General features: G+C 37.1%; 1 protein-coding gene across 1 annotated transcript in view; it reads right to left on the bottom strand.

The window, feature by feature from the left end:
* LOC138143486 (phosphatidylinositol 3,4,5-trisphosphate 3-phosphatase TPTE2-like) overlaps positions 1-21,899 on the bottom strand; it is a 101,253-nt gene that overhangs the window by 60,192 nt on the left and 19,162 nt on the right. Inside the window, 3 exon segments of the mRNA XM_069064757.1 lie at positions 1,163-1,282; positions 1,984-2,145; positions 7,896-7,946. Coding sequence (XP_068920858.1) covers positions 1,163-1,282; positions 1,984-2,145; positions 7,896-7,946 — 333 coding nt within the window.

Below are 21,899 nucleotides of genomic sequence, written 5' to 3'. Positions count from 1 at the left end.
AGGGAATGTGTTATGGTTGATGATCTAGGAAAGGAGACTGAGGAGTGGTCAGACAAGTGGAGGAAAGGAATAAAGAAAAAGTAGGGTCATGATGAAACAACCAGAAAAGAGAGAGTATACAGGAGAATATCTCCTCTCACTGATTCTAGAGCTGTCATAGTCATCCTGGTCCATTTTGATCTTATTTGGGGTCAGGCTCCAAGGATGCCACACTAAACCAGACACACCATGAGTAGAACAAAGTTCCAAAGTGACCCATCTGATGATCTTTAAACTGTTTAATACTATTCATCATATTTTCTCCTATCAATTACTTGTTATAGTTGTCACAATACTGAAAGATCTATGCCTTTCCGGCATTAGATCGTAAACTCCTTGAGGGCAGAGACTGGCTTTTGCTTCCTTTTGCATTCCCAGCATTTAGTACAGTGCCTAGCACAGAGTAGGTGCTTGACTGATTGATTAAAATCCAGCAGAATCTTTCCTCTTGCCTTATGGACCTCACCTCAGATGTGTGAGAGAGTGGAAACCTCCTTGTGATCTCAAAAGATATATTTATCACTACCTTCCATGGTTGTTACTCAATAACTATTAATTAGTACATTTAAACTTTAATAGGAGTCAGAGGTTTCTGGATCTTCCTTGAATCTCTTAGTTCATTAAAAAAAATACTGATCAAACTCCTGGGCTCACAGGTCTGTCTAGATAAAATGAGGTGATATTTTTAAAGCATTTTTCAAACCTGAAAGCACTATGTAAATGCTAGCTAGCTAGCTAGTAGTAGCCGTAATAATAGTAGCCTTGGAATAATGTTATTTAAAAATTAAAATCAAGCAGAAATTTAAATAGAACTTCTTCAAGCAACATATATGGTAAAGAATTATAACAATGAGAGTAGTAATATTAGTGTAAGAAGAAAACTACTTGGGGCAGCTAGATGGAGCAGTGAATAGAGCATCCGCCCTGGAGTCAGGAGGACCTGAGTTCAAATATGGCCTCAGATACTTAACACCTACTAGCCGTGTGACCTTGGGCAAGTCACTTAACCCCAATTGCCCTGCCTTCCCCCCTCCAAAAAGTGAAGAAGAAGAAGACTATAAAAAAACAAACAAACAAGAAAAGCATACAACATTTCAAGACATACAAATCACATATTTCTTACTTGGGAATTTGTTGAATTCCTCCAATATCAAAACAAATATAAGTCACATCCAATATCAGGAACAACACAATAGCAAAGAGATCTAGTGCATTGATTATTGAAGAAAAATACGATGTCACTCTGTAATGCAAGCAAAGCTATGAAATTTACCTCTCAGAAGAAACACAAGAAAGATTTTTTTTTCAAAGCAATTGGGGTTAAGTAACTTGCCCAAGGTTACAAGGCCAGTTATTTTGTGAGGGTGTTAAGTATCTGAGGCTGGAACCAATCCGGTCCTCCCAATTCAGGGCCAGCTTACTCACTTTGCCACCTAGCCTCCCCCAAAATGATTTTTTTAAAAAACCCACCACTCTTGGGGTGGCTAGGTGCCACAGTGAATAGAGCACCGGCCCTGGAGTCGGGAGAACCTGAGTTCAAATCCGGTCTCAGACACTTGACACTTACTAGCAATGTGACCTTGGGCAAGTCACTTAACCCCATTGCCCTGCCCTCCTCCCTCCAAAAAGCAAAAAACAAACAAAAAAAAACCCAAAACAAAAATAAAATCCCACACCAATCCTTTTCACCCTCACCTCCAATCCCAAGTAATTAGCTAATTTGCTTTCAGAGATTAATATGATGGCATTCTAAAGACTGAGGGGAAAATAATATGGTTTCAAAAGGTAACTTTTCATCCTAAATTTTCACATTCCCCTTAACAAAGATGTCAATGTCAGTTTAAATAGCAGTTAGCCATAAGAATGCAACCACTGAGAGCTAATTCAGCATTAAGTAACACTTGCCATATCCCATGTTTTGTATGTTTTAAAAATCCAACTTACCCTTCCAAAAAGACTTGAAATAGCACATCAACAAAGAAGAAGAGACCAAAAATTAAAAAAGTGATATGATAGGTTAAAGGTAACTTCATACCCTTGGGAGTCAGGGATAAAGCTGCAATCAGTACTGCAGTATGAACGAAGAACACTACGATACTAAACACCCTATAAAGACGAAAAAAACATATGAGGAAGGAAATTGAATCTCCCACTTCGTATCTGACCTGGAGCTTGCTACTAATTCATATTTTTAAGCCCAAAAAAGAGAACATTGCATCCTCATCATTTAAGATGAAAATCATTCAGAAAAACAAAAGAAAAAAAACTTGTACTCTTTTATGCCTGAAGAGTGGGGAGAGGTGTGTATATGGTGGTGGGGGAGAGGGAAAGTGGTTTGGATATTAGTGGAAGAAATTAATATGTTTTCTATTTAATTTTAAGCAAATTGTCATAGACATTCTTATTAGTTTGAGAAATGAATTTTTCTCTTCCTCTGGTTTTTACAAGTCTAGATCTTCCATGGGAATTCTCAAACCACTTTCTATAATTACATGCTACATAGCCTCAACTAGGTACTCAAGACTGTGAGGCAATCTTTTCCTGTATTAGTTGTTGACCCCACACTATCACATTTCCTATAGTGCTTGCTCCAAATTTGCCCCTTCAAGTCCCTATTCCCAACTCTCTTTCCTACAAACTTTCAGTGGATGACCTTTCCTTTTACATTCTAAGGTAATCAAGGTTATCCTACAGGAGCTCCTCTTCTCTCCTCTTTCCCTCTGGTCTTTAAGAAGAGTAGTTCTCCTCCTGTCTAAGGCTAAGTAATCACTCCTTCCCTCCCTCCATCCCCCCCTCAAAAAAACCCAACCTTAATCTAACATTTGACCTTCAATCTAACATTTGGGACCTTGCTTCATCAGTTCCCCCTGAATCCTCTATCAATCCATGTTCACTGACTCCTTTCCTTTTGCCCATAGACATGTTCAGGCCTTCCCTATTCTAAAAGGGCCTTCCTCAATTCTACCTCCCCCTTCCCCCCCAGGGATCATCTCTATTCTCCACTTACTCCAAGTTTCTTGAATAAATATTCTATAGTGGCTATCTCCCCTTCTCGACTACCCATTTACTCCTCAACCCTTACAGCATGACTTCTATCTTTAGTATTCTAATAAAAGTACCTGACATATACATAAGACTTTAAGGTCTGAAAACCAGATTGTGCTCTGGTGTATATATATATATATATATGGTATCTCATATTCTGCTTCTTACATTTACTACCTGTGTGATGATAGACAAGTCATCTCACTTTCCTCTGCCTGAGTTTCCTCATTTATAACATGAAGAGCTTAGCCACAGAGGTATCTGTTTTGGGTCTAGAGGTCTAATCCTGTAATCCTCAAAACAACTCTGTCAAGTAAGTATGAAGAACAGCATCATCCATATTTGACAGAGGAGGAAACTGAAACTCAGAGGAGTTCACTGACCACCCCATTAGTAAAGGAAAGAGATAGTATTTGAACCTCCCTTTGGCTCCAAATCTGATACTCTTTGATCCATATTAGATTGCCTTGCTATTGATACTGATCTCTGATAGATCACTAGTGGCCTCTTAATGACTAAATCTAATGACTTCTTCTGTCTTTAGCCTCCTTGACCTCCTTTCACCATTGCCTGCTCCATGATACTCTTTCTTCCTTTGACTTCTGTGACACCACACTACCGTGTTTCTCTGATTTCCCTAATTTCTTTTTTGTTTTTCTACTGGCTCTCCTGTCCTCATTTGGGTCTATCCTCAATCCACTTCTCCTTTTTTCCCCCTTAAAACCCTCATTCTTAATGATCTCATCCACTCCCAAAGTTTCTACAGTTTTTTCTAGAGACTCCCGAATCTACACCATTAACCCTAAAAGCTCTCCAGAGCTCCAGGCTTAATTCAATTAAGTCACTATTTTAAGTGCTTACTATGTTCAAGGGACTAAGCTAGGTGCTAGGGATATAGACACAAAAATTAAACAGCCCCTTAGTTGGGCATCTCCACCTGATACCATCAATTATCCCCTCAAACTCACCTTGAGCTGGCCTAAGTAAGATCTTACCATCTCTCTTTATACATGCTTTTCCTGATTTCCCCAACTGTTCCAATGATACTGCCATTCTCCCCTTCTCTTAACTTGGGAGTCATTTTTAGACTCCTTCCTCTCCCTCCTCATGTACATCCAGTCACCAAGTCTTATCAAATTCCATACCCCTGACAATGAAAAATAAATATAGAGCTATAATCCCAGTCTGTAATTCTGTATTGCTAGCCCTAAGTTGTTTTTGTTAGTTTGAATCTACAACTTCTTTCCATGTGGGAAACTCCTGTAGGGGATTCTTTTAACTGATGTATATCCATAACTTATGTTCAATTTATGGAGAATCAACAAGGAGCAACAAGAGGTTAAAGAATATACTCATAGGGGGCGGCCAGGTGGCTCAACGAGTAAAAGCACCGGCTCCAGTGTCGGGATGACTGAACTCAGATACTTATCACCACACCCAGAAATAACTGGCCGTCTAACCTTGAGCAAGTTACTTAACCCTGATTGCTTAAAAAAAAAAAAAAAGAATATGCTCAGAGTTATACAATTAGTGTGTGTCAGTAGGAGAACTTGGACTTACTTAGGTTTTCCTAACCAAAAAACTTGCCTTCCATATACTATACCACTTTCCCTCCCATTGAATGTGTGTGTGCACATGCATGCACACACACTATATAGTGCATATATGTGTGTATACATAAATATTATATATATATATATATGTATATATATATTCATTTATTTGTTGGTCTAGGCATTTGAGTTCATGTTGGAAGCCCCTGGAGTGACAATTCCCTTTACTGAAGAAGGTCAGTAACTCTTCTGCAATTTACAGACTTAGAAATTTTTGTGGTGCTCTAGGAGATAAAATAACTTGCCCAGTCACACAGCTGGTATATGTCAGAGGCAGGATTTGTACTCAAGACTTTTTTCTTCTATCCAATATGCCTCATTTTCTCTTTACATTGAATATATGAAATCCTTAATATTTCTTGAACAAATGAAAGTATACTTTAAGAACACACTATAATGTTAGTGTGCTAATAACATGCTAAGACAATGAGTAAATTAAGCATAAAATATTTCCATTTGCAAATACTTAAGAAAATTTAGAAGTAGTTCACCTAATAAAACTTATAAAAGAACTACTTTGTGGACCCAAGTAATATTTTTGATAATATAATTAATCTTTACTAGTTAGAACTAGTTGGGATGGAATAAAAAAGAAAAAGCTACTATGAATTAGTAAAAATTCTGAATTATTTTTTAAAAGAAACTTGATTTATTTTCTAGTACTAATAGTAATAAAAGTGTTACCCAGTAGAGGTCCTTATCAGACCTTCTTTAATAAATATAATTTATAATTAGCATATAAATTTTATATCATGTATGTTTCTAGCACAGTGTTACATATAGTTATTCAATAAGTATGAAATTTAATGTTTGAAGACATTCTTACATATTTTAAGGTTTGTATTTCACTGAGAAGATTGAGGCCATTCAATGTGAACTTTTTCAGATTACCCTATTACTAAAGATTCAAATTTGGGAGCTATCTGTATGGAGATGGTTATTAAAATCATGTATATAAATGAGATTTCCAAGGTAGAGAATACAGAGTCTAGTCTTCCTTTTGAGCAGATATGCATTTCCAATGATCCTCAGGACATCTCTATCTAGATATTTCACTGTTACCTCAAATTCACCATACCTAAAATCAAACTCATTATTATATTTCCCCAAAACCTACTCTTCCCATGTTTAACCCTCCTATTCACCTGATCTCCTCCATTTGAAAGCTTAGCATTATTTCTGACTTTCCCCCTTTAATTCCTTGTTCATTCCATCTCTCTAATCCATTCCCTCCTCTCTTATTCCCATTGCCATCACACATACCCACACCCCTCCATAAATGCCATCATTATTTTCAGCCTGGAATATGGGGTAACTTTCTAATAGGTCTTCCTGCCTTTACTCTCTTCCGATTTCAATCTAGACTTATGCTATTGCCGTAATAATAATAATAACAGCATCTATTTACATAGTACAACCAAAGTATTTTCATATATTATCTTATTTGACTTGCTATGACCTTCTTCCTTTGATCCTATAATAACTCATTAACATGCTTATCATGATATGTCATGTACAGTTATGTTGTTATCATGGATGTGACAAATTTCAAAAGGAATGGTCTTATTATTTCAGGTCATTATTATTATATGAAAACAATTTTTTTAAAAAGAGGGAACAAAGTGTCAAGAGAGAACAATAATCCTTTTAGTGCTGTGGAGTCAGTGCATAGAGAACTCCAAATGCCTTAGAAGGTAAGCCAGAATTTGAGGACCAGGTCAGAAAATGCTACTCTTTTAAATTTAGGCAAATTAAAATCAACATAAAAATGATGAGATTACCCACTTGCATAAGAATGACTTCCCACAAAAGAAGGTTTACAAATGTGCTGCTGATCAGCTTAAATGAGATCAAATTTCATCACTCAAAAGCAATTAATATGAATTAATCTAGTTAATTATAACATGCCCATCTTGTGTTATCATAGCAGAAATGTGATGACCTGTCTAGCTTCAAATGAATATTGGCAAAGATTAAAACTTTATCAAAGTGCCTGGGGTAGTGGTGGTATTATGTAGAGGGGAAGATGTTTTGAAGAGTGTTAGAGAGATCTCTAGAGTTTAGAAGGGCAATTTGTTAATAGATGATAAATTATTGGAAATGTCTTTAATAACCACACAATTCACTTTATTATAATTTCCTTCATTCTAATTATTCTAATTCCTTGTTCACTAAACAACTTTGTGATCTTAACTAGGTCTTCTGGGATAGGACAGGGAGGATGGGGAGGGGGAGAGGTAAAGAAGTAGAGTGAAGGCAGGAGCTAATTTGGTGTGAGAATTGAGAGAACCAATTGGATTCCATTTAATGAACACTGCCTCCATCTTCTGCCACCACACAATTTTGTATTTCTGCAAATTCTTCATGGGAAAATAAATGGTATAAGCCATTGTTTCATAAAATAAAGATGGATTCAATTAATCAACATTTCCCAATTTTGAGAAAGACTTTGAAGCCCACTTATCACCTTCTAACTTGACTGAAACCTACTCTTTAACCACCCCACCCGTAACTTAGAAAATCCTTCAATTGGGGTGGCTAGGTGGCAGTGAATAGAACACCTACCCTAAAGTCAGGAGAACCTGAGTTCAAACCTTGTCTCAGACACTTAACACTTACTAGCCATGTGACCTCAGGCAAGTCACTTAACCCCAAATTGCCCTCCAAAAAGCAAAAAAAAAAAATTCCTTCAATTTCATTGTATTAGAAATCAGATTATTTAATCTTGTATCCTGGTTTATATCCCATTAATTATTTTCTTTTAATTCACAAAAACCTGTCTTCCCCTGTATTTGGGGTCCAGTGCCAAGCTGAAGAGGCCTAGTCCTGATTTTTTATACAATTGGCATGCATTGTTGAATAATATGCTTAATAATAATTGAAGCCTCAATCTTTTGTTTCCTCAGTTATTTCAGATTTCATTAGTCACACTAACCTTCAGAAATTTCCTTTGCAAATGGTCTAAACCTGTTATCCTTCCAACTACATTTTCCATTGTAAAAAAATGACTTAAAGTTTTGGTTTATCAGTCAGTCTTTTATAAGTTTGCTTAGCCTGTCTGAAATAATCTTTCAGATCTGGATCACCACCCCCAAACCCTATCCCATTCTTGAGCCAGAAAAAATGAGAAGTCAGTGAATGTGAGCTTAAAATCAAAGGTCAAACCTTCTTGAATTTTTTGTTTGCAGTCTTTCATACCTGAAAGTGATGGACATCACAATAAAATGTATAGCTTCTTTAAAACTGCTGCTGGGGAAAAAAATAAAATTAAAATCAATCATCCATTACTCCTTCAAAATTTTATTTCACATTTCCACTAATTTGCATTGGATGTTTATTCAAAAGAGAACACTACTTTGAGTTGTCCTATGAAAGGGAAAAGGTAACTTAAGGAAAAGTCTGTTGATGATTTGCAAAGAAACATTTATTACCTAAGAGCCACAGGATCTTCTGTGCATTTTACTGACACATAATATGATCTTTTTGCTATGAGGAATTCATGCCAGCAATGCACGTCTTTTCATCCTTCTTTGCCTTTAGCAGACAGTCTTTGTGAGTTGCTGTAGCTGAAAATAACCCTCATCAATTCTTGGCCCAAATTTCTAGTGACAGCCTCTCTTAAGAAAATCCTTGGACGTATGATCTTCTGGGACCTACTAGAACTTGCCCTCCTCTGACAGTGTCTTTAAAGAATACTTCAAGTTACAATGAAGCACCATGAGAAGACTTTGGTAGAGGGTATTGTAAGCAATGCAAGGCATTGTGATACATTGAAAATTGACCTCACACAGATTTAAGTTTTGCCTTTGACTCATTTTGTCTGTGTAACACTGTACAAGATTGTTGTAAGGGTTATGGGATTTAAAGATCTTCCATGCCCCATTGGACTTGCTGATGTAGCAGGAAGGGGTGGGACAAGAGGAAGTGGAAGCCAAGAGTTCCTGCAGTGATTAGCAGTGGCAGCGGCAGCAGCAGAGGCAGTGGCCACGGTAGCGGTAGCAGCCAAGGTGGAGGTTGAGGCGCAAACCCCTTTTTGAGCCAGCCAGAATTTCTGCTAAGGACTCCTGCTAAGGACTGCCAGGGGCCAGAGCTGCTAGGAGCACGCTTCCTGGACGCTGAGTAGTTGCTGTGAGTGGGGAGAGGAGGACCTTTGCCTGAGGTAGCCTGTTCTGTTTTAAAGGCTTGAGAATTTGGGTGCTTTCTACTTTATCTACCTGTGCCAATTTCATAACTACTGTGATGGCTTTGACTTTCTGGTTTTGGGACTCAGTCATTTGATGTTTTAATAAATGCTCTAGCTTTATCCCCCATATAGCAAGCCTGATATATTTTGTGATAATAATCACATCAGCATATTTATAATTGCCGTAGGCATTGTGAATATTGCATTGCTGATACAATTGTGAACTCAGAGTCCCTGGCAACTCCTTAAGACTATAAATTGCAGAAGAATTACCAGTTGGCATTGCTAGAGGGAATTTCCTTATCAGGAGTTCCCTAAATCTATAAAACTACAGGTCAGTGCAATCAATTGCAAGTGGTAGGTAAAAGTTTTATTTGTTGGATAAATAAAGGTGCTTTAGAAATAGTAGGTGCTTAATAAATACTGAATTGCAATGTGATTAACTTTTCTTGTTTCATGATTTCTACTCTCTCAAATAGAATGAAATTTATTTTCTGAGTAAACATATTTGGTTTAGGATACATAGGAACATTCCACCTGCCAGACCATGTTCTTTTCTTCCTGCCTTCAATTTAGGATTGCCTTGGTCATCTATTGCAGTTCTTAAAATAAATATTTGTAAAAAGACAACCAAGAAGATAATCGCAGCTTAATATGCCATTATTTAATGCAGAGGATGAAGAAGTATAAAAATTCTGTGAAGCACCTGGTAAGTTCTTCTAAATTAAATTGACATTCTGATATTCAGTACAATTGAAAAGGTGGAAAGAGGTAAGGATGGTGAAAAAAATGATAGAAAATATAGATCAGAAGTAAGGAATGCGAAGCATTATTGAGTAGTCTAGACAAAGGCTAGCTTGTAGTCTAGACAAAGGCCATAAAATTTTATTTCATGAGTAATTTCTTCAACGAAAGAATTAAAAGGTACTGGACCCAAGGAACACCAAATAACACTAAAAAAATGATACATTATACCTTTAGAGGCCAAAAATGACTTATTAAGCTTAGGTTGGTCAGACTACTGACCCATAAAGATCAAACTTATGTAAAACTAGAGAAATTAAAATAAGAAAAATATATGGTATATAATTAAAATGACTCTGTCCTCACTTATTTATTTAAACAAGATATTGATGATGATTCTAGGAAGATGGCAGAATAGGTCAGAAAATTTTTGGTTCTCCAAATTTACTCCACAAAAAGAAGAATCACTTCAGAGCAACAGAAATTAATACAAGGTAAAGCAGCAGTCTTCCTAAGACAATTTGAGAAGATCCTAGGACCTTCAGGGGTAGAGGTTTGGTCTGAGTGAAGAGCAAATACTTCTAAGCTGATTCTGCAGAATCAACAAACTGTAACAGCCCTGGGGGCAGCTGGGTAGAAAAGCAGCTTCAGCCTTAGAAACTTTCATCTTGAAGAGAGTGTGGGGGTCTGACAGCTGAGTAGGAAAAGACTGATGGATCTTCCACTGTAGAGTGACACCAAGCACAGCTGTGCTGTCCAGAGGTATCTTGGGCTATGGCTGTGGAGAAAAGGAGCCTGGTGAGTACAGTACCAAGGGGCAGGCACCCTGTTGGCTGTGGGCACTTGCAGGACAGCAGAGTCCCTGCTTTCAGTTCCAGGCAGCTGTAGTTTGCAGCCACCAGAGGACTTCAGGGAGTAATACCATTTGCAGGACAATGTAGCCGGGGCCACTAACTATGGCTTAGGACTGGAGAGCCCAAGGTTCGGCCCTAGATTACTGTAAGAAGGACCTGAGGTTACACTAGGAAGACTTCCAGGAGCCAAGATGGCAGAATAAGAAGTTCCTCTCACTCTCCTTTATTGACCTCTAAAAACTCAGAAAATATCACCCCAAGAAAAATCCTGAAACAGTTGAGCCAGCACAAAGACAGGTGCAGCAGTCTTGCAGGCCAGGAAGCTTGAGGGATTATAATGGCAAGCACTGAAGTAGTACACACCTTGTTTCAACTATTGAATTAACACCTTGTTTCCGTTCAAGTTTCTTTTGAGCCTTGTATCAAGTATGTTAAGAAACAGAACGTGTGAATCCCACAACTTGTGAACCCTAGAACTTGTGAACTCCTGGGGAGGAGCTAATGACTCTATGAGGAGATCTCCAGGGATACAGACTAAAGGAACTAAGAAGAGGACACTTGTGGTGGCAGAGTCAAGGAGAAAACTGGCACTCTGCTCTGTGTTGATGTTTGTTTGTGATACTTTGTACAGAAGCCCTGGGACCTTACTGGAAGCCCTGAAAGAGGATGTTCTGGTTGTATGTTTACAGAAGTCCTGGAGGAGGGTTTTGGAGGTCCTGGGACTTTACTGATGATTTGTGCTGACCTCTTGGACCTTGTTTGTGGGTCTGTGTTGATTGCTATGTTGATTATTTTTGTTGAGTTCTCAGACCTTGTTGGTGGGTCTAAGTTGATTTCACAGGCAGATAGTGAATTTCTGATGGTGCCAGCAATGTGCATGAATATTATTGTGGCTCTGTCAAGCTTTGTCTTCTCAGAAACAGGAACTGTGAAGGACTTGAGATTTACTGGACACTGTGAACTTCAATATGGAACAGGAACTGGATGAAGAACTGGACAAGAAGCTGGACAAGGAACTGGGAGCTGCCTGCCTTTGAACCCAGGTGACAGTTGGAGCTGGGACCATGGAAGCTGAGAGCCAGCCTCAAGTCAAGCTGAAAGAAGACTTTACTTGGATACTGTATACTGACTGAGAAGATTATGATTTACTGTGATCTAGGGGTGGAGAACTTTGACTTTTGTACTTTGTGATCGAATTAAGGATTTTGTGATTGACTAAATGATTGTACTTTGTTGAAAACTATTGTGACTACTTTGGTGAAAACCATGTGGCCATAATAGTGATAAGTTGTTGAGTTGTGACATGGTGAATGCTGTACCTTGATTTTCTGTGAATGTTTTGCTCTGATTTGCTATTGAATAAATGGAGAGTTTGCTATACTTTGTAATCAGAACCTTGAAAGCTGTTCACAGCAGCAGTCCTCTGGAAAGCTGCTCATTTGTGGCTTAACAGGGATTAATGGGAAATGTCCTCATTCTGGTGGAAGGGGAACAGTACAGGACAGGAGGTATCCCAGTAAGCCAGGAGCAAGCCTCATCTCAGCAAACCAAGGGGAGATCCTGAGCCTCGGGGTGGTAGAGCAGGCAAGCACCAACACCAGGACCCCCCAACTGCCTAATGCCTTGGCACAGGAGGGAAACTAGTAGACTGTAGCTCAGAAAATGACCCTATGCATCAGCAAGCAGACATACTCTGGCAGCCAAACTTCCCCATGCTTCAGCACAACTCCAAGCTGGCAGGCATCCTCCTGTAGCCAAACCTTTCATTGCTTCAAAGCAGCCCAGGTGAGCAAGCATACTCCAGGGGTCAGACACCCCAAACCCACCCGGAGAGCTTCAGTGTTTCTAACCCCAGCTTAGCACCAGGTAAGCTGCCAGACCCCTACAGCATCCCGCTGCTAGCACCTTAGACCCCAGCACACAAAGCCAGTGACCCAAGCAATACAAGAAGCTTGGCTCCCTGTACTCCAGCAGGAGAGATCAACTTTAAAACCAGGAAATAGGCAAACACCATGAGCAAAAAGCAGAAATAGACAATGATCATAGATTATTACTATGGAGACAGGGAAAATCAAAACACAAATTCAGAAGAGGACATTATCAATATACCCACATCTGAAACTTAAAAGGGGAATATGAACTGGTTTCTGTAGTGCCAATGCAACATTTATAGCGCCCATGATCATGATAAAGACTGTGACTTAAATATCGCATGAGATTTGATCACAAAATATACCAAACTCTCCAGATAGAATACAGAACCGAAGCATTTATTTAAACACCAGAAAACTCAATCCCAAAACCAGTAAGCTGATTCCATCATAGTACCAAAGATATTAAGAAGCCATAATAACACTGAGAGCCACAGCATCCTTCAGCCTTCCCACAAATCAATAGAAGAACAATATTTACTTATAAACCTCTCTATCTCCTTGCCTCAACTTCCTCTCTCTCCCACTGTCTCTCTGGCTCTGACCAGCTTCCTGTGGGCTCTGCTTCTCTTCAGCAAACTCCTCCCACCACAGGCTCCATGTAATTACATTGAGCCTATTAGGGGGCAGAGTTTACTTTCAAAACAGGGGAGGTCTTCAAACTACCCCCCTAGGTTTATTAAGGGGCAGAGAAGATATTCAAATTTCCATTCTCATTATAGTCTCAAACCCAAAAAGCCTTCTTGGAAGAATTCAAGAAGGATTTTAAAAGTTAATTAAGAGAGGTAAAAGAAAAATTGGGAAAAGAAATGAGATGTATGCAAGAAAGAGTCAATAGCTTGGAAAATGAAGGACAAAAATTGACTGTAGAAAACAAGTCATTAAAAAATATAATCAGCCAAATGGCAAAAATGTACACTGAAGAAAACAATCCCTAAAAAGTAAAATTGGTCAAATGGAAAAGAAGGCACAAAAACTCACTGAAGAGAACTCCTTAAAAAGTAAGATGGGTCAAATGGTAAAGGAGGCAAAAAAGCTAATTGAAGAACATAATTCCTCGAAAATTAGAACTGGGCAGGTCGAAGCAAATGACTCTATGAGAAATTAAGAATCAGTCAAATAAAATCAAAAGAATGAAAAAATACAGTACCTCATTGGTGTAATGGAAATGCAAATTTGGAAGATCTTCCCTGCCCCTAGGGTAAAGTGCACCTGAAGCCTGGGGAGGGAGGCTTGTTTTTCAGTAGATACTTCTTGATTGGCCAGTGAGTCAATAAGGTTGTTACATTCTCTGAGCCAGGAGAAGGCTATATAAGCCCTGATGTGTAGCTTTGTTTTGGGACTCACTTTGAGAAGTGTTCTGTGATTTGATCTGAATTATGGGAAGCCGTTGTTGAGAGTCCCCCGGCTTTGAAAAACCCAGATGTGGAAACCCAGATGTTGACTGGGTATGGATGTAATGGCTGGACAGTTTGGAAAGCTGTCTACTTGATCTGTTAATGTCTTGATAATTCTGTCTGTATATTTTGAAGTTTGGGGTGCTTACCTTTTTCCCCTGAACAAGGTAAATGATATATGTCTGACTGATTAAAGTAAGCTTGTTAACCCATTTTGAGTTGCTTTCCTTTAACAAAGCAGATCCAAGAACCTGTATGGGCAGCAAACCCTGAGGATGCGCTTGGGGTGCTTGCTGCTACAATTGGGAAAACAACTGACCTAGAAAATAAATCCAGAAATAGTAATTTAAGAATTATTGGTCTACCTTAAAGCCACAATGAAAAAAAGAGGCTGGACAGCAGCTTTCAAGAAATCATCAAGGAAAACTGCCTTGAGGTCCTAAAACCAGAGGGTAAAATAGCCATCAAAAGAATCCACCAATCTGGGGCAGCTAGGTGGCACTGTGAGTAAGAGTGCCGGCCTGGAGTTGGGAGGATCCAGGATTGGCTCAGGCCTCAGATACTTAATACCTACACACAAAAAAAAAAAAAAAACTGGCCATGTAACCTTGGACAAGTTACTTAACCCCAATTGCTTTAAAAGAAAAAAAAAAGAATCCACTGATCACCTCTTGAAAGAGACCCCAAATTGAAAATGCCAAGGAATATTGTAGCCAAATTCCAGAATTATCAGGTTGAGGAGAAAGTACTGCAAGCATCCAGAAAGAAATTCAAATATCATGGAACCACCATCAGGATTATGCAGGACCTTGCAGCTTCTACATTAAAAGATTGAATGGCTTGGAATATGATGTCCCATAAGGCAAAGGAGTGTAGATTGCAACCACAGATCAACTACCCAGTGGAACTGAACATAATGTTCTAGGGGAGGAGAAAGATAATCAATGAAATAAACTTTCCGATGAAAAGACCAGAGCTCAACAGAAATTTTGATCTTCAAGTACAAGACTCAAGAGAGGCATGAAAAAGTAAACAGAAAAGGTGGAAAAACGATGTTGTTCAATAAGGGCAAACTGTTTACATCCCTACAAGGGAAGGTGATACTAGTAACTCTCGAGAGCTATATCTTCATTATGACATTTAGAATGGGGGTATACATACACAGAAGGTGTGGGTATAAGTTGACTTTGACGTAATGATAAAAATTTAATTAAGTGATGAAAAGGGATTGTACTGAAAAAAGAGGAAAGGAGGAGGCAGAAAAGGATAAATTATATCACATGGAGAGGCACAAAGATCTATTACAGTAGAGGGAAAGAAGGGAAGGAGATGAGAATTGTTTGAACCTTACTCTCATCAGATTTGCCTCAAAGATGGAATAACATACTCAGTTAGGTATAGAAATCTAAGTTACCCTATAGAAAGCAGGAAGAGAAAGGGGAAAGAAAAGGGAGGGGTCTGATAGAAGGAAAGGAAGATTGAGGGAGGGGATATTCAAAAGTAAAACTTTAGTGAGGAGGGAAAGAGAGAAAGGAGAGAGAAAAGCATCTGCAGGTGGGGGGAGGTAAGGAAAGGGAGGATTAGGATGGAGAGAAAGACACAGATAGTGATCATAACTGTGAATGGGATGAACTCTCCCATAAAACAGAAGTGGATAGCAGAATGGGTTAAAAAACAGAATCCTACAACATGTTGTTTACAAGAAACACATTTGAAGCAGAGGGATACACATAGAGTAAAGGTAAAAGGCTGGAGCAGAAGATATTGTGCTTTAGCTGAAGTTAAAAAAAGCAGGGGGTAGCAATCCTGATCTTAGACAAGACAAAACCAAAAATAGATCTAGTTAAAAGGGATAAGGAAGGAAACTACATTCTGCTAAAAGGTAACATAGAAAATGCAGTAATATCATTACTAAGCATAGATGAAACAAGTGTTACAGCATCCAGATCCTCGGAGGAGAAGTTAAAAGAGTTACAGGAAGAAATAAGCAACAAAACTCTACCAGTTGGGGATTTCAATATCCCCCTCTCAGAACTAGATAAATCTAACCACAAAATACATAAGAAAAAGTTAATGAGATTGATAGAATTTTTTTAAAGTTAGATATGGTAGATCCCTGGAGAAAATTGAATGGGGATAGGGAGGAATATACCTTTTTCTTAGTGGTATATGACACCTACACAAAAATTGACCATGTATTAGGGCATAAAAACCTCACAATCCAATGCAGAAAGGCAGAAATATTAAATGCATCCTTTTCAGATCATGATGCAATAAAAATTACATGTAATATAGGGCTATGGAAAAATAGACTAAATTTTAATTGGAAACTAAATAATCTAATCCTAAGGAATGAATGGGTGAAAGAACAATCTATAGGAACAATCAATAATTTCATTCAAGAGAATGACAATAATGAGACAGCACACCAAAACTTATGGGATGCAGCAAAAGTGATTTTCAGGGAAAGTTTTATATCTCCAAATGTTTATGTGAATAAAATAGAGAAAGAGGATATCAATGAATTGGGCATGCAACTAAAAAAGCTAGAAAAAGAACAAATTAAAAATATCCAATTAAATACCAAATTAGAAATTCTGAAAACCAAAGAAAAGATTAATAAAATTGAAATTAATAAAACCCTTGAACTAATAAATAAAGTAGGAGCTGATTTTATGGGGGAAAACAATAAAATAGATAAACCTTTGGTTAATTTGATGGGAAAAAAAGAAAACCAAGTTACCAGTATCAAAAATGAAAAGGGTGATGTCATCACCAATGAAGAGGAAATTAAAACCATAATTAGGATGCATTTTGCCCAACTGTATGCCAATAAACTTGACCAATTTAGTGACATGGATGAATATTTACAAAACATAAATTGCCCAGATTAATGGAAGAAGAAATAAAATACTTAAATAATCCCATTTCAGAAAAAGAAATTGAACAAGACATCAATGTATTCCCTAAGAAAAAATCTCCAGGGTCAGATGGATTTACAAGTGAATTCTATCAAACATTTAAAGAACAACTAATGCCAATACTATACCAACTATTTGGGAAAATAAGTGAAGAACGAGTCCTACCAAATTCTTTTTATGACAGTGCTGATACCTAAACTGGGAAGAGTCAAAACAGAGAAAGAAAATTATAAACCAATTTCCCTAGTAAATATAAATGCAAAAAATTTTAAATAAAATATTAGCAAAGCAATTACAGCAACTTATCTCAAGGATAATATACTATTGACCATGTAGGATTTATACCAGGAATGCAGGGCTTATTTAATATTAGGAAAACTATCAGAATGACCACATCAACAACAAAACTAAGAGAAATCATATGACTATCTCAATAGATGCAGAAAAAGCTTTTGACAAAATACAGCATCCATTCCTATTAAAAACACTAGAAAGCATAGGAATAAATGGAGTCTTCCTTAAAATGATAGGTAACACCCATCTAAAAGCATCAGCAAGTATTGTATGTAATGGAGACAAGCTTTAAGCATTTCCAGTAAGATCAGGGGGGTGAAACAAGGATGTTCATTATCACCACTGTTATTCAGTATTGTACTAGGAATGTTAGCTTTAGCAATAAGAGAAGAAAAAGAAATTGAAGGAATTAGAATAGGTAAAGAAGAAACAAAGCTATTACTCTTTGCAGATGATATAATGGTATACTTAGAGAATCAAATAAAAAATCACTTGAAATAATAAACAGCTTTAGCAAAGTTACAGGATATAAAAAAAACCCCACATAAATCACCAGCATTTCTATATATTACTAACAAAGCCCAACAGCAAGTGATTGATAGAAAGAGAAATCCCATTTAAAGTTATTGTAAACATGATAAAATACATGGAAGTCTATCTGCCAAAAAAAAAAAACCCCAGGAACTATATGAACACACTTACAAAAACACTTTTCACAAACATTAAGTCAGATCTAAATAATTGGGAAAATATCAGTTGCTCATGGGTAGACTGAACTAATATAATAAAAATGACAATTCTACCAAAGTTAATTTACTTATTCAGTGCTATACCAAACTACCAAAAATTATTTTATAGAGCTAGAAAAATTAAAAACAAAATTCATCTGGAAGAACAAAAAGTCCAGACTATCAAGGGAATTAATGAAGAGAAATGCAAGGGAACATGATCTATCCATACTAGATCTAAAACTGTATTATAAAGTAGCAGTCATCAAAATTACTTGGTACTGGCTAAGAAATAGAGTGGTGGATTTGTGGAAGAGGTTAGGTATGCACGATGCAATAGTCAATGAGTACAGTAACTACTGTTTAATAAACCCAAAGCCTCTAACTTCTGGGGTAAGAACTCTCTGTTTAACAAAAACTGCTGGGAAAAGTAGAAAATAGTATGGCAGAAGCTAGACATAGACCAACTTCTTATACCCTATAACAAGATAAAGTAAAAATGGGCAAATGATTTAGATATAAAAGCTGATAATATAAGCAACCTAGGAGAGCAAGAAATAGTTTACCTGTCAGACTATGGAGAAGGGAAGAATTTATGACCAAAGTAGAGATAGAGAACATAATGAAATGGATGATTTTGATTACATTACATTGAAAAAGTTTTGCACAAAAAAAGCCAATGCAACCAAGATTAAAAGGGAAGCAGAAAGCTAGGAATTTTTTTACAGGCAGCATCTCTGATAAAGTCTCATTTCTAAAATATATGGAGAACTGAGTTGAATTTGTGAGTACAAATTATTCCCCAACTGATAAATATTCAAAGGATATGAAGAGGCAGTTTTCACAGCAAGAAATTAGAGCTATCTATAGTCATAAAAAATGCTCTAAATCACTATTGATTAAAGAAATGTAAATCAAAACAACTCTTAGGTATCACCTCACACCTATAGACTGGCTAACATGACAAAATAGTAAAATGATAAATCTTTTTTTTTATTTTTAAGCAATCAGGGTTAAGTAACTTGCTCAAGGTTTCACGGCCAGTAATTTCTGGGTGTGGTGCTGAGTGTCTGAGCCTGGGATTCGATCTCCAGATCGTTCCAACACTGGAGCCGGTACTCTTACTTGCTGAGCCGCCTGGCCGCCCCTAAGCAATTGGTGTTAAATAACTTGCTCAAGGTTACACGGCCAGGTGTTTCTGGGTGGGTGCTAAGTGTCTGAGCCCGGGATTTGATCTCCAGGTCTTCTCAACACTGGAGCCGGTGCTCTTACTTGCTGTGCTACCTGGCCGCCCCGTAAAATGATAAATCTTGGAGAAGATGTGGGAAAATTGGAACACTAATGCATTATTGGTAGAGTTGTGAACTGATCCAACCATTCTGGAGAGAAATTTGGAACTATGCCCAAAGGGCTATCAAACTGTGCATACCCTTTGACCCAACAATACCACTTCTAGGAATGTATCCCAAAAAGATAATAAAAATGAAAAAAGGACTCACATGTACAAATATTTATAGAAGCTCTTTTTGTGGTGAATAAGAATTGAAAAATGAGGGGATGTCCATCAATTGGGGAATGACTGAATAAATTGTGGTATATGAATGTAATAGAATACTATTGTGGTATAAGAAATGATTGAGCAGGTAGGCTTCAGAAAAACCTGGAAAGACTTATATGAACAGATGCTGAGTAAAGTATGAAGAAACAGGAGAACATTGTACACAGTAACAGCCACATTGTGCAATGACTAACTTTCATAGACTTGGAAGAAGCAATTCAAGGATCTAAGACAACTCCAAAGGACTCATGATGGAAAATTCAGTCCACATTCAGAGAAAGAACTATGAAGTCTAAATGCAGATTTAAGCTCTCTTTTTTGTTGATGTTTTTTTTAAAGCAATCGGGGTTAAGTAACTTGCTCAAGGTTACACGGCCAGGTGTTTCTGGGTGGGTGCTAAGTGTCTGAACCTGGGATTCGATCTCCAGGTCATCCCAACACTGGAGCCGGTGCTCTTATTCGCTGTGCTACCTGGCCACCCCATGTTTTGTTTTTTCTTTCTCATGGTTCATCCCATTGGTTCTAATTCTTCTTTACAAAATGACTAAAATGAAAATATGTTTAAAATGGATGGATGTATAGAGCCTATATCACATTGCACACCATCTTGGGGAGGGAGGAGGGGAAAGAGGGAGGGGGAGAAAATTTGAAACTTAAAAATTTATGGAAGTAAAAGTTGAAAATGAAAAATAAATCAATTAAAAAGAAGAAAAAAGAAAACTAGAATTAGGCAAGGGGAAGCTAATGATATTCTAAGACACCAAGAAATCAGAAAATGAAATCAAAAGAATGAAAAAATAGAAGAGAAAGTGAAACATTTCATCAGAAAAACAACTATCTGGAGAATAGATTGAGGAGAATTAATATAAGAATAGTCAGACTATCTGAAAATTATGATTAAAAAAAGAATCTTGATAACAATATTACAAAAAATTATCAAGGAAAATTGCCCTGAAGTTCTAGAATAAGAAGACAAAGTAGAAAGGAAAAAAAATTGGCTGATCACCACCTGAAATGGATCCCAGGAGAAGAACTTATAGGAATTTCATAGTCAAATTTCAAAGCTTCCAGGTTAAGGAGAAATTATGGGAAGCAACAAGAAAAAACAATTTAAATACTGTGGAACTACAATAAGAATTACACAAGACCTAGCAGCTCCTATGATGAAGGACTATAGGTCTTGGAATACTATATTTCACATAGCAAAAGAGGTGGAGTTATTATGACCAAGGGTGATTTACCAAGCAAGGTTAAGTATAATCCTAAATGGAAAAAAATGGGCATTTAATGAACTCAAAGACTTTCAGGTTTTTGTGACAAAAACCCAGAACTTAAGAGAAAATTTGACATATAATGTTCAGGAAAAATGTAAGGTAAGCATTAAAGACCAATTATAAGATGAAATTGTTGCTCTGTATATGTGAAAATATTAGCAATATTCTTATGCTTGTCATCATTATTTAGGTAGTTTGAAAGAAAGTTGTGGGCTGAACTGAGTATGAGGGGGTGATTCTTTAAAAAACCCGTGTAGAGGGAGGTAAAAGAAATAATTATCTCATATAAATGGGGCTTAAAAGAAAAAATTGATACAGAAGAAGGGGTGGGGAGGTGGGAAGGAGGACTGGTGGTGCTACAATCTTATTCTAACCAGAAATGGGTTAAACAGGGAACAAACTATATATCTAGAAGGGTATAAAAGTCTTCTAAATTCAGAAAGAAATCAGAGGGAAGAGGGATAGGGTTAGGGGAGAGGATAAGGGAGGGACTCTTAGAGCAGTAGGTAGGTTAAGAAATAGGAGGGCAAGGTATTGGGTAGAAGTAAAGCAGAGAGGGATAAGGTAAATAGGATGAGAAGGATAGTGAGGAAAAAGAGGAAGGAGAAAAATACACAACCATTAATTGTACCTTAGACCGTGAAGGAGACGAATTTATTCATAAAACAGAAACAGCAGATTAAAAATTTGAATTCAACAATGTGCTGCTTTCAGGAAACATTATAAAAATGAGACACACAGACAAAAATAAAGGGCAGGAGTAAAATTTAGTATGTAAAAAAGCAGAGATAGTTATCGTGCTCTCAAAGTTAAAATAGATTCAATCAAAAGCAAAAAAAGAAAAACTACACTATATCAGCAGTATTATTCAATATTGTTTTAGACCATTTAAAATACCTAGACAGTATAAAATATCTGAGCATATACCTGCCAAAACAGGCACAGCAACTACATGAACTTAAACATAAAACACTTTTTATATACACTCAGATCCAAATAATTGAATATTTATTGTTCATGGATAGTAAAGTGAATATAATTTTTAAAATGAAGATTTTACCTAACTAATCTACTTATTCAATGTCATCCCAATTAAATTACTAAAAAAAATTATTTTACTGAGTCAGACAAAAATAATAACAAAGTTCATTTGTTTGGAAGAGCAAAAGAGCAGAAATTTCAAAGAAACCAGGGGAAAAAAAGATATGAAAGAAGTAGATTCAGTGGTATTAGACCTTAAACTATGTTACGAGGTAAGAGTATTGTTGAAGTACAAAAAGAATAATTTTGATTATTTAAATTTTCTTTTACAATTTAA

The sequence above is a fragment of the Petaurus breviceps genome, unplaced genomic scaffold, assembly GCF_028583685.1.
Source record: "Petaurus breviceps papuanus isolate PSGF00001 unplaced genomic scaffold, PetGlider_PUasm1.0 90639, whole genome shotgun sequence".
Classification (NCBI taxonomy): Eukaryota; Metazoa; Chordata; class Mammalia; order Diprotodontia; family Petauridae; genus Petaurus; species Petaurus breviceps.
The sequence above is the reverse complement of the archived record's forward strand: the minus strand, read 5'-3'. Positions and strand labels throughout refer to the sequence as shown.